General features: G+C 41.1%; 1 protein-coding gene across 4 annotated transcripts in view; it reads right to left on the reverse strand.

Annotated features, from left to right (window-relative positions):
* Positions 1-14,187, reverse strand: part of LOC100863717 (protein groucho) — a 67,976-nt gene that overhangs the window by 15,464 nt on the left and 38,325 nt on the right. For 3 of the 4 annotated variants that reach the window (XR_015292941.1, XR_015292943.1, XM_086911098.1), the window contains 3 exons: positions 10,283-10,559; positions 8,170-8,195; positions 860-1,003 (listed from right to left, as the gene is read on the reverse strand). Coding sequence is in view for 1 of the 4 variants with exons in the window: in XM_086911098.1 (XP_086767224.1) it covers positions 860-1,003; positions 8,170-8,195; positions 10,283-10,559 (447 nt within the window). In the remaining 3 variants the exon portion in view is untranslated. The remainder of the gene's footprint in view (positions 1-859; positions 1,004-8,169; positions 8,196-10,282; positions 10,560-14,187) is intronic. The other variant, XR_015292942.1, reaches the window with a different exon arrangement.

Consider the following 14,187-nt stretch of genomic DNA (forward strand, 5'->3'; position numbering starts at 1 on the left):
AACTTTTACGTGGCGGTGTATTTTCGGTCTTCGATATTATTGTTATAAAAATGTGTTAAAAATGGGTAAGTCGATATGAGATCGTTGATGACGAATAAATTAAATGTTTTTAATTTCAAATCTGTGTTTTCTTTTTTTCAAGAATCGCTTGAGATTTCTTGCTGTAAATGTAATTCGCGTGACATCTGGTAGGAAGTCGACGAAGCTGCTTTTTTGTTTTACTTTATCCAACGAAGAATTCGTGAAAAAAGTTTGTTTCTTATCCTGAAGTGTGTTTGAAGTTGCACGGTCTCTTCTGCCTATCTAAGTTACATATTGGCGAGCCCAATCAGTCTTATCTTATTTGAAGTCTCAATCACGGTTTCCTTTGTGGCTTGTTAGCCACATCGGAATTACAACGGTATCTGATTATGCCAATTTCGATCGAGTTAATAATCAACATCTTACGATTATTTGATCGACTTCGATCGAATCGAAATGAAAAACACAACATCTTGAACATTCATTATCGTGTGTATAAAGTATTTTTTTTTTTTTTTTCGTGCATCTCCGATCTCTCCGTAAAAAAAAATATCGAAAGAATTTACCCTTTCAAGACAAAATATAAAAGATTCCTTTCTTTCTGTCGAAAAAATTTATTCAAATTCGATCGAATTGTCACGACTACGTGTGATACCAATGCAACTTGATCGAAATTTCAAATAAAAATCTCACGTAAATATCGAACAAAAACTTGTCTGAGGCACGATCCCGGATACAATTCCTTTTTTGGTAAAAATACATTGATTGAAAAAGAAAGGGAAAAAGTAAAATCAAAAGATTAATAAAATCAACAAAATAACGCAATGCAAACACTTACATGACCGATGTCCTTGTCCTGCTCTTTCTTCATCTTCTTGATGTGCATGGGATGGTCATGGTGATTCTGAGAATGATGGGAATGATGCGTCTCCTGCGGTGTACGCGGACGACTATATTTATCACCGGGCGATATCGAGCTCCTCTGCAACGAAACGACGAAAATTATCATTTTCCCGATCTGTACCCACGATCTGACATTTAAAGACGAACGATCATATTGTTAATTGATTTTAGGGTACGCAAAATAAGAAAAGAAATATTATATTTCTTCGAATAAAAATTTTACAATATTTGCATAAAACAAATAGACGCGTGTCTTATAATAAATAGATTCTTTTGCATGCGATAATAGAAATAAAAAAAAAAAAAAAAAAAAAAGATAGGTAGAAGAATTTTACAATATTCACGTAAGAAAGATATTTAGAAAATTTCAAAGTTAAATATACCGAGCGCATCGATTCATTTTTGCATTCGTTATTGACGGACAGTAAATAAGAAGAAGAAGAAGAAGAAGAAGAAAAATTCTAGGCGACGAAAAACAACAATTTTAAAATTCTTAACACAAAAGTTTGGAGTAAAGATTTCGTGTATCATAATAAACCACGTTTTTTTTTTTTTTTTTTTTTTTTTTTCCTTTTCATACACAGCTTTGATTTATTTTACAGGGACAGGTTTGGAAGAACGGAGGAAAAAGCTACTTAACCGAACCACACCGAAGATAGGCTGGCTACACACGAGGAATACCATTTTCTCTACACGAACACAAGTATACGTTTACAGAGCCGTTAATCTCTGGTTAAATAACAGACAATCGGCATAGACTGAAACAACGGATTACCCACGTGTTTCCTGCGGTTCGATCAACGTGACAAAACCGTAATTACCCGCGTCGACGGTTATTATCAATTGTCACGCGACCGTTCGCGATAATCGATTTCGACTTTCCATCCGTGACAGCCGAACGACGAGTTTCGATACGTAGATTTCGGGCCCGGGTTTACGTTACGGTGAATAAAATCTCTCCATATCCGCGATACGGAATTACGTCCCAGAGATTTTCCATGATTTTGATACGCGCAATATAATTTAATGATCGTCCGTCCCGATTCTATCCACGCGAGTTTCATCGGTTTCTCCGTGAATTTGCCCACAGTTTCTTCCCGTTTCTTTCCCTCCTCTTCCTTTCTCATCGCGATGCTCTTGGATTTGTGTTAAAAAAATTTGTCGATTCAACAAGAAGCGGTTGATTTTTTAATCGATATCTAGAAAAATCGGTTAAAAAAATATCGCATTCCCCGTAAAAAATCCATTATAAGGTTTATTTTCCTTTTCGAATTGAAGAAGAATTTTGAAAAACGGCCACCAATTACTCCTACGCCCCGACAATTATTCATCCACCCTATTAACTAACCCTTAGAAGAGGGATTATTTCCCCTCGAATTTTTTTACTTTTTTCCTTCCGTAGAAAAATGTATCACCTCGCTTTCTTCCACGCGCGACGGGCCCAGATTACGTGTGCATCCCGAGCATCCATTTCATGCAACGAACTTCGACAGTTTCGCTAAGTTTCCAAACCGTTTAAAATCCAACGAACAGATCCATCCACCCCCCCTTCCCCCTTCACCCCCGAAAAAAAGAAACACGAGAAAGACGACGAAAGGGGACAGACGAGTCACGAACGACGCGCGCGCGAGGGAAGAAAGAGGATTATAAAAGGAAGCGCGATGGCAAAAGAGGTAAAAGAAAATGGTTTGGGAAGAGGTTGATAATGATTATAGAGTCGGCACGATCCGTGGAGGGAATGGAGGGCGAGGGGGCACGCACACGCACAGACACGGCAAGGACGGGCGAGAGAAGCGGAGAAAAGTGGATGGGTCGGATAAGGAGAGAGGAAAATAGAATGGCGAGAGAGGCAGAATGAGAGGGCGTCGATGGGCGTTTCGCGGTCCCGCGATGATTACAGGCTCGGCAAACCTATACTACACGCTTGCTATCTCTCCCCCCCTTCTTTATGGCTGCTCTGCTCTTTCCTTTTTTATCTCTCTTTTTTCTCCCTCCGTTTCTTCTCTCTCTCTCTCTCTCTCTCTCTCTCCTCTCTAATACAAGAGCAACATCGGGTCCCTGATTCGGGACCGTTCGCAAGAAGAGGATCGTTACTTGCATTTTCTACGGACGAACCGTGCCTTCCTTCGCCTACGGCTACGCCCATTGGTCGAAAAGAAAAGTTTCTCGAACGGTGGAGAAGGAAAGAGAGAGAGAGAGAGAGAGAAATCGTGGGCAGGTAGAAGCCTGTCACGCGGACTTTATCCCCTAAGCTCGATACAATCGAGAGAAGAACTAGTATTCCGTCTGTAATTACTTTTGTAACTTTAATGCCGCTCCACCGCCTGCTTATCTTTCGCTACGTTCCCGCGCTATGGATCCGTTCCTCGATCGATTTACATCCGCCCGCTCTTTTGTTTCGCGTTCGAGTTTTCAGGGCCGAATGATCTTTCGTCTTTAAAACTGACGATCGACGTGAGATATTCTTCCCTCGGATTTTTTAGGTTTATGGGTTTTTTCTTTTCTTTCCCACTCCCTTCCGCCCCCCCCCCTTTCGACGTTGTGATATATCGCTCTCGATTTTTCAGGTTAGGTTGTGAGGCGTATAAAATGGCGGATTTTTAAACATGGAAGATGGAAGAGAAGTTGAAGAGTAAAAGTTGAAGATACGATATGTATATTTATTTATTTATAGGGAAAAAGAACGTAGAATCTAATTTTTTTCTTTTTTTTTTTTTTTTTTTTTTTAGAAATCGATCTGATGCAACCAACGAGTACAATTATTTGAGATATATGTTAAATTTAAAATTTGTTTTCACTTGTTATTTTATAAGATACGAGATATAAATATGAATGTATAATATATAATAATATACGTGTGGGTAACTTTAAGCAAATGATTATTCAATATTTGAGAATTGTTCACGCTTCACAGTGAATGGATTAAGTAATATTTATTGCGCGACGAAATAATGCTTGGATCAACCGCGTTAGAATTTCATTATTAGAAATTCTTCCATTTCATTTGCAATAAACGAGAATAATCTATCGGCGGAGTCTCTGCCTCGAAAGTCCATATATTAGTTCTAAGTGTTAAGTCCACCTATTTGTGTCAAAATATATTCAAAGTGTGGAGTATAAAGTATATATTCTAAACGAGTTGAAAAGGTTGAATACATATACCGTATGCACTGTTTGAATAATATTATTTAAAATTATCTTGAACGAAAGTGCTTGAAAGAGCATTTGAAGAGGATCGACGCGTTAGACTAAAAGCGAAGTCATCGAAAGAAGTCATTTAAGTGTTGGATGATATCTGCATACGTAAACATAAATGTGTGCCATACTTATTTACAGTTAAGATATATTCTAATGGGCGTATAATGATTACAACAGTAACGAATTTGTTCAGAACTTCAAATTTAAGAAGCAAGTAAATTTTTTTCCCCGTATCAAACAACCTTTTACAAATTCTTTTCATAATTTCCCATTACACAAATCTCTCCCGTCTTTTCCCTGAACAGATGGTATCGAGAAGCAAACCTCTTTTAAACCTCTTTGCAAAATCTTTTCAAGACGCCATTACCCAATATCATAAAGAATATTATTATATGCATCGTTCTATTTCCAATTGCTCGATTTACAATCGGTGTCATTAAATATTTACAAAAGAATAAAATTAACGGATTAACACATTTCTTGGGGAACACAAAATAACTCTCCAACCGAGTACTACAAATTATTTTCTCGAATTTTCAGAAGAAAAGGAAAAAAGGAAAATACACGTATAATAAACAAATATACAAAAACGCGCCAAATAAAAAACGACTTTTTAAATTTGGCTCGTTGAACCCGAGAAAACCGAAGCAACGAGCGGAAAGAAAAAGAAAAAAGCACGAAAGGGAAAAAAGAGAGGTCGGCCGTTTCCTTACGGCCGGTAGCCGCCGTATTTTTCGTGTCGGCCTCTTTCCCTTCCCTGCCACTTTATACACCACTCGCGCGTTCGTCGAAAACATAATTGCGCGTGCAGTGGGTGCTCGTGAGCGAAGTACGCCGAAACGCCACTCGTTGTACCCTTCACGCGCACGAAAAGTTACACGCGTGTAATGCAGCTGTAATACACGAAGAGGAGGAGGACAGAGAGAGGGAGGGAGAGAGAGAGAGGGGGGAGAGGTCACGTCGCGAATGCTCGAGTACGTTGTACGCGCTTATACGCGCCTCGTGTTCACGCTGCGATCGGGGATTAGGAATTATGCGGCGTGTTGCAGTGGTGTTGTTGGTGTCTCCGCGAGTGCATACGTTTTGTGGCCACGCGATCGAAGGAAAATTTTCGATGAACCAAGGCGAGGCTTTTTTCTTTTTTCTTTTTTTTTTTTACGTAAAGTTGGGCGGATTGGTTGTGGAGAATCATTACGATCATCGTGATTGATGGTGGATGGTTATTACGCGAAGATGACGAGACTGCGAGCAAATTGCGTATATTTTGAAATATTTTGAAATATGGAAAAAGAAAAAAAAAAGAGGGAGAGAAGTTGTATAGAAATGTTTCGTATTTTATTGCGGTTTTGTTGTTGCATCGGTTGTTATTGTTATTATATTTGGTAATATTAGGTACGTTTAAACGTAAATATTTGAAATATGATTTAAAAAAAAAAAAAAGACGAAATTATGGATAGAGATACGCCTGTATTTCACTGCGAAATTCGTTGTATCGAAAAATAGGCTGTATTATTATTAATGCGAATCGTTTGTGATATGTGAAAAAAAATCGAGTTTTATAATTTTTTTTAATTTCGAAAGTATATATAAAATATATCGCGCGGATAAAAAATAAAGTAAAATAATCATTTTATAAGTAACGTGACGCAAATGATTGTAAAAAAAAATGTTTATCTTATTTTTACGTTATTTGTACGATATATGAATTACAAATAACGATAATGAATATGATTTAATACGTAATAACATGTTGCATATATCGATATAAAAAGAGAGAGAGAGAGAGAGAGAGAGAGAAAATGAGTACGTTTTTTTTTTTTTGCGTCAATCAATAAATCATTAACGATTATTTAATTTTTATCATTTCGTGTCTTTATCAGATTTAATTTACCACCTGCGAGATAGAAATTGTATCTACGAAAGATTAATTAATAAAAACTTAATTTTTGTGATAAAGAGTATGATGAAATAGTGATTAGTCATCATAGTTTAGCTACAGAATGTTTGGAAAAAAACGGGGAAAAAAAAATTTTCCAATGTCCATTAAACATATATTTATGATTTCTTTTTTTTTTTGACCGTATTATCATAGTAATTAACACGGTAACGAGAATTTATTATTTGTAATAAAACAAAACAAAAACAAAAAAACGATAATCTTCTATCAATATGCATGAAGAATACGATTTCGAAAGTATATATATATATATGTATATATATTTTTATAAAAATATTCATAGTTATTTTTCTCTTTGCGCAATCGAAGCGATATTTATACTAAATGCATATAATGTATAACGTTTTTGAATAATTTCCATTCCAAAGATCAAATAATAATATGAAAAAAAAAAAAAAAAAAAAAGAAAAACTCGTACAAGTTTTCCTCATTTTCATTCATCATATCCCCAGGCTAAATTAAACAACAATCCGCACAATAATATCTGCATACATACATACATACATACACATCTATTTTAAAATAATGTATAATGCACAGTATAAGCCAAGGATTCAATATTTGCGGCCGTGCGACGAAGCTCTTCGCTTCTCAAAAAGAGTTAGAGAACTAATCACGAAACCATCACGATTTATCATAATTTTTACACCCGAACAACCCAATATTATTAAACGCCACGTTTATAATAACTCGACTCTCCCTCCCCTCCTTTCCTCTCTTTCACGTAACACGTTTCATCGAACGTGTCGTCATATTTATCATCGTATATTTTTTCGCGAATCGAGGAGAAAAACTTCTTTCCTTCTCGCGCCGTATTGCATACGCAACACACGTATATACATAAATCCAAAAAAAAAAAAAAAAAAAAAAAACGCGAAATATCGAAGCGATTTTAATCTGGTGAAAATACCGAAGAGACGACGACTTTTGTCCCCGTTCCGTTTCGATTCGCTCCAATAGGATTTATTTATCCACGTCATTAAATCCTTTCGAAAATTCCAGGCGGAAACGGGGGAGAAGGAGGGAGGGAGGGAGAGAGGGATAAGCGGTAAAAAATATGCCCCATCCGCTCGCATATTTATTTATTTATTTATTTATTTATGCGATAGATCAGGTAGGCGGAGAAGTTGGACGGATAATCCGATTGTTAACTCGACATTTCGATAAATGATTTGTCTGTCTGCGTTTCGGTGGAGAGAAATATTTACCGGGGGGAGGGGGAGGGCGCGCGCGCGCGAAAATATGGCCCTGTCCTGCCCCCCCTCCCCCCTCCCCCTACCCCTCGTAAATCTCGGCGCAATATTATTGTTTCATCCGCGATAAAACAGCGCCGCTGACATAATTTCATTTGCGTAGTAAACCTTAATTACGACACATGAAAAATAAAGCGCGCGCTCGCGCGCGAGACCTCGTCGTCCCTTTCCACCATGCGACATCTCTCTGTCCACGCATCCCCTCCCCTCGACCTCTCTCCGATCTCTCTCGAAAATTTTAACAAAGAGCGCCACGTCGCCGCCACTTCACAACGTCCATTAATAATTTAATTTCGGAACGACGACGTTATTGTTGCGCGTGATTTTTTGCGTCGCTAAGCGTGTCAACCGTTCCGTAAATTACTCGTTAAAAGCGGCGAGAAGGAGGGTGAATATAGCGGGGGCGGAGTGGGAGGGGGAGGGAGAAGGAGGGTGAGGACAAAAAATGAAGATATACATGAGGGGGGAGGGGGGGAGGAGGAAAAAAAGGAGAGGTAAACTGTTGAACGAGTGTTCCGATTCGAATCCTTTAATTCCTCCCCTCCTCCCAGTTCGTTTCGTAATTTGTAAAATAAAAAAGGAAAAAGAAAAATTCCACGACTCCGTTGTGGCGTTTCTTCAAAAATAATAATGATAATAATGATAAAAATCTCGAGAAAGGAAATGAGAGAGAGAGAGAGAGAGAGGGAGAGAGAGATTTAAAGGGAGGGAGAGCGAAAGTACGAGGGGCGCAAACCAAGATGAAACGCAAAAGAGGCTAGAAGATAAAAAAAGAAAGAAAGAAAGAAAGAAAAAAAAAAAACGAAAAAAAAATAGAACGAAATATTTTCTACTCACGTGTCTCTCCTCGGTCGAGCTGAGACCTGTAACGAGACAAATGCAAACAGTCGTCAGTCAAAAGCCGTGCGAAACGTTTCCAAACGGAGGGGGAGGGGATGAAAAAAAAAATAAAAAAATCATTTTCATGCATGACTTCGGGACGACGAGGTGGCGAGAGGTGGGAGGATGTTCAGTGGGTGGTGGTGGATGATGGGATGAAAAAGAGAGAGAGAGAGAGAGAGAGAACAAAAAAGAAAGACAAAAAAAAACTGTCGAAATTCTGGCCACCGCGCGTCGATAAAATGTTAATAACGTGCCCATAAAAGAGAGACAGTAGGGGAGGGTAGGGCAGGCTGCAACTATGTGTAGTGTGTGTGTGTGTATATATACGCATATGATACGCGCGCGTTGGTTGGTATATAGCGTGTGGCAGGCATAGCGTGGCGTGGAAGCGCGAGCGGCGCCCGTATAAATGATCTTCATGCATATTTATGCGCTTTTCGCTCAAAACCGCCGGTGTCCGCTAACAGGGTGACGCAAACACGCTCACCCCCCTCCCCTTTCCCCCTCCCCCCGAAAGCGGATACCCGAAAAGCGCTTTGAAAATTTCCAGTCGAGCGAGCCGAGCCGAGCCGAGTCGGGTCGAACCGAGCCGAGCCGAGCCGAGCCCCGCACGCTCGCGCCGCTACATATTCTTTTTTTTTCCTTTTTTCCCCTCTTTCTCTCCATTCCACCCCCATATACTCTTCCCTCGCTGTCCAGAGTGACGCATCCATCCCTTTCGACGGCGTATATACGCGATCGACTGGCGCTCTCTCTTTTTTTCCGGGGAGGGGAGGGCAGATATATCGGCAAAAGCGGGATCAAACGGATGATGGTGACAAAAAGAGAAAAAAATCTATCCCTCTCCCTATCCCACGCTCGTCGACCGGTCTGGACGATTTGCAGCACAACGTTGAACTCGAGCGAGTGTAGGCGCGGGCGCAGATGCGATTCGTTGTGTGTGTGTGTGTGTGTGTGTTATATCGCAGCGCCACTCGAACGTGACCAAAGGCCGGAATTTCGTTAATTTCTTTTCCCGCCGCGCTGCCCGCAGAGGTGGCAATTAAAATCGTGTGAAAGGGCGGAAGGTATGCGTATAACGAGTATCCCGGGGTTTTACGATTCTCGTGGGGAGGGGGAAGGAGGAATTCGATCGTGAAAAGGGGTGGCGTGTCATTCGCCACGCGGCGGTGGTCTTCTGCGGTTTTTTGGAATTGGGGAGGGAGAGATAATGCGTGGTGGAAGGTGGAAATTAACCGGCGCTAATTCTGGTAATAATTCTTTGAATCGGAGGAGGATCGATCCTTCGAAGGGTTGCGTGGATGTTTGGGATAGCTGGGATTTTGAGATGAGGGGAAATTTCGTGTAATTTCGTGTAAAAGACGGGTGGCTTTTGATTCAGAGCACGATCGTAACACACTTGTGCGCGTCACGTCATAATTAACCCTTCGACTTGTTTGTATATAAAACGTTGAAAATTGGATCCGCGTATGATTCACTCGCGTGTGTTGTTCGCGCTTGTTGGAAATAGGCGGTTTGTTTAACGATTCCGTTTCATCGGAAGCATATTTTACGAGTAACGTGCTACGGTCAAACAATATCATCATCTTTATTATCGTCTTTGTTGACTTTTCTAGTAAAATGAACGAGCGCCTTTGTGCAAATATCGAGTAGATTTCATCCCGGTGTCTTCATTATCCCGATTTCCGTTTCGATGAAAAATTATAATAACATTTATAAAAAAAAAAAAAAAAAAAAAAAAATACAAATCATTGGAAAAATATATAAACGAGCCTGTTTTCTAACGCTCTCGAATCTTGAATTTGAAACGATAAACGATACCAATCAAGATATCGTAACAAATAAAAAAGGAGAGAAAGAGAGAGAGAGAGAGAGAAAAGAGAATAAAAATTGGAAATTATTTAAAAGGAAGGTCAAAGGGTTAAAAATGAAACGAAACAAGATTACCAATCGTTCACGGTTAATCGAAATCTACGAAAAATCTTTCTTACGGAAAAAGATAATGGGAAAATTAAGGTAGAAAAGAAAAAAAGAAGAAGAAGAAAAAAATCCAAAAAATCCAACTCACCACCGTTGCTCTTTAAATCGTCGGGCTGACGATGCAATTCCGGTTTACTCAACATGGATAGCGGATGAGCCGCTGTTGTGCCGGGTGCAGTGGCGGCCCCCGGCGTCAAGCCAAGGCTAAGAAGCGCGGCGGAGGCGGAAGTTGGCACCGGAAGTCCAGCAGCTGGTCCCAGTCCCGGAAGTCCGGGTAGCCCTGGATGAGCGCCTAGCGCCGTCCCCGGCGGCAGTTGTTGAGCATGCATTTGTTGCAGCAATCTTGATATATCGGGTCTCTGTTGCTGTAACAACATCGCGAAAACCGTAATTATAATTTTTCCATTCTTCCAATCCACGTTGTTCTCGCGTCCAACGAGTCGGTTAACAACGATTATACACGGGTGATTAAAATTAACAATTCACGTTTTATCAGTCATTCTGCATACTTCGAACGTGACATGTTCGAATAAAAATAATACGTGTCCCATAAAAAAGGCTCGAACACAACGCGTGCCAATCTTTATCCCCCGATATATATATATATATATTTCATCGCGTGGTTTCCACCTAATCGGGATGAAATGTCATCTCCCCCATTCTGACGTCATACGTAGCAAGGGTGAAAACGAATCCGTGCTCGAGTGCCCTTGCGGACCGACCAGTGGCGGCGATCAGAGGGTCCCAAGACCTACTAGTCCGTAAGAAGCGAACGAGAAAAATAGAGAGGGGACGAGAATCGACGAATCGAGGGACGATAAAGCGGAAAGGAGACAGAGCGAGCGAGAGAGAATAGAATAGAATGGAACGAAAGCAGGACAGAGCCGTGCTCTGGGGGAGAGAGAAATCCAGGGTAAGATCAAGAGGGGATAACAGAGGCCGGTAAACTCGTTACGTGCGCGAATCATGCTTATCGTGGATTTCACTTAGGTATTTAGGATCGAGGGAAAGAGAGAAAGCGAATAGAAAAGGGACAGGGGGAGAGGGAATAACACACGGTGGAACGTAGGGGTCGTGGCCGCCTCGACGAGGGTGGATTATGCGAAATAACCCCTCTCGGGCTACGCGCCGATTGTGTACGATAGTTATTTTCCTGGACTGTCGCTGAATGGGCCAAGAGAGAGAGAGACGACGAGGGGTCGTCGCGGCTTTGCCGTGTGTGTATACACCTCGTATACGCTCTCTTCCCGCACCACTAGGTTTACCCCCTAGGGACGTATTTGCGCCGCCCTGTGCACGTGTACCTACTCCACGGATGTAGCTCGCAATTTGCCTTGCGGCCACTCGACTTCCGGCGAGGGGCTTTTGACGCGCGCAACAACTTTTTTTTTTCCCCCCCCTCCTCCTCCTTCCACGCCCCCTTTCTCCATGGCCGAGGCCCGTTCGACGAACGAAAAAGGGGGCGATGGAGAGATCGCGCGCGAGATGAGGAGAGGGGGAGGGGACCACTCGACGCCGACGTTCATTTTTCAGGGACGTAATCGATTTTTCGGGGTACGAAGCGACGAAACTTTTCGCGGTCGAGGCGATAGGAAATGGCGAAATAGTGATCTCGATTTTGAAAGAGGGTATTTGTTAACGGTTAAAAATAAGTTGGGATGGGATTTGTTTCTTCTTCTCGCAATTCTCGGGTGGAAATTGTGTGTATTTTTAATTTTAAGGGATAAAATATCTATGATGGAAATGTTTGAAATATTTAATTTACGTTTAAATATGTAAAAATGTGGAGTTGAATAAAAATTTGGTTTTTTTTTTTTTTTTTTTTTTTAGTTTTAGTTTTACTATATATGTAAACTGTTTCAGGAATGAATTAATTTTACGGGAGTTGAACAGAGATTGAAAAAGTTTCTTTCACGAGCGAATAATACGATCGTGTTTACGAAAATACGAAATAACAATGGATTAATTTTTGATTCGATGGAACGGGTTCGACGAGTGTTGCTATACGTATAAATCGTAAAAAAAAATTGTTTCTTCGGCGAAAATGTAAGAGAAAAATATTATTATGAAACAGGAATTGATACAAAAATATATATATATATATAGTGAGATTAAGTAAATTTAATTTTTCGTAAATGCAAATTCTGTATTTACGACAAATACACTTTGAAACGAAATTAATGATGAATGTTATCGAAAATCCGTCCCGTTCTTTCACATCTTTCCTATCAATTTTTAATATAACCATTTTCGTTTATTCATTATACGATTATTTCGCGAATTTCGAGACTAAGATATCCCCGTATAATAATAATAAATAAAGAGGAAGAGCAAAATGAAATAGAACCGCGAGTTAACAATTACGAAGCAATCGTACGCGCCACTATTTCACAACCGCGTTTGTTTCCACGATATATAGATAGTTCCCCATCACCGTTTGAACCAATGTTTTTAACGAAGTGGAGGAACACGTTACGAGCGCGTTTATTTTTAAAAGAAAGAGAACGATCGTTAAATAATTTTATCCAAAGGCTTTCCAAGATAACCTTTCGCTTTATCTAAATTCAATTCGGGATTCGAAAAACACTCGAATCACATTCGAAATACATTCGACGGCTTACGTGCCAGCGACGTTAAGGCGGGACTTCAAACGAATCTACGAAAAATATAGCGTAACGATGACGCGGGATAATCGACTCGTTTCATTAACTCGCTCATTTACCGCGTATTTGCCGGAGAGGATTCACAGCCACTGAATCACCGTACAACTTTTCCACGCGATATACGCTCGCCCGATCCGAGAATACGATTTGCATAAATTATCATTCTTTTTTCTTCTTCTTCTTCTTTTTTTTTTTTTTAACCTCGAACGCCTACAGCAACGCGTGCACCACTATTACCAATCGCGCCGCATCGTGTATATATAATCACTCCCCGCTTCACACATAACAAAACGTATCGATTTACATTTCGACACCTCATCGATCGTGACACAACACCGTGTCATCCGCCAAACACGCGTGAAACGCCATTTATACCGTTCTCTCCCTCTCTCCTTTTCCACGGCGAAAACGAATGAAAAACGTAGGCAGAGAGGTAGGGAAAAAGCTCGAAAAGCGTAGTCGTGGTCATCGAACGAGCAATAATCGGGCGTTGTTCAAAACGGTACGAGGGGGAGGGTCGGAAAACGCATCGACGGCAAGGTTATTTCCATCGGAAATCGCATTTCGCCCAAGCAATTATTCCGTACCTTCGTTGCATGGAGAGCAAAAAAAAAAAAAAAAAAAGAGGGGAGGAAAAAAAACATTATCCGCGGTCCGCGATAAATACGCAGAGATATACAGAGAAAATCGAGGCCTGCACAACCACCACCCCCTCCAATATCCCCTCCCCCTATGGTATTCAATTCGGTATTCGAAGCAACGGAGGAGGAGAGGAGGAGCAGGTCGTGGTTCGTGCAGCGGCGGCAAACGAAACGTAATAGTCCTAAACGAGGTTTAACGCGGCGTGAATAATACGTGGAAAGGGAGGGTGGTAGCAGGGAGGGTTGGCTGGCCCGAGGGGTGGATCGGCACCATAGCGCGTTGCCCGAGGTGCGACTCGTCCATACCTGTGCGTTTAAATACGTGTCAGGGAATATCCTGTGCGCCTGTACAAATGCACCCCCTTGGTTGGAGGAGGGTTGGGATTGGGCTGGCTATCCTGTCTTCCTCTCTCTCTCTCTCTCTCTCTGTGTGTGCGTGCACGAAAGCGTGCGATACAACGCGGTGGAAAGAAGAGGAGGAGGAGGAGGAAGGGACAGGGAGATAGAGCGAAAGAGAGAGGCCCAATCAGGATGGAGAGAGGAAGAGAGGAGAGGGAGAATTGCGTTCCTGCAGTGTTATTAAACGAAATATTGATTCAACCCCTGTTTACCGAGTAATACATATTCATGGGGGTTGGCGCTTATGTCTATTTGCCTCTGTCGTCCCTTCAGCCTTTAGCCCCTACTGC

This window comes from Apis florea, unplaced genomic scaffold (genome assembly GCF_048593485.1).
Source record: "Apis florea isolate Af1SG1 unplaced genomic scaffold, ASM4859348v1 contig_3203_pilon, whole genome shotgun sequence".
Lineage (NCBI taxonomy): Eukaryota > Metazoa > Arthropoda > Insecta > Hymenoptera > Apidae > Apis > Apis florea.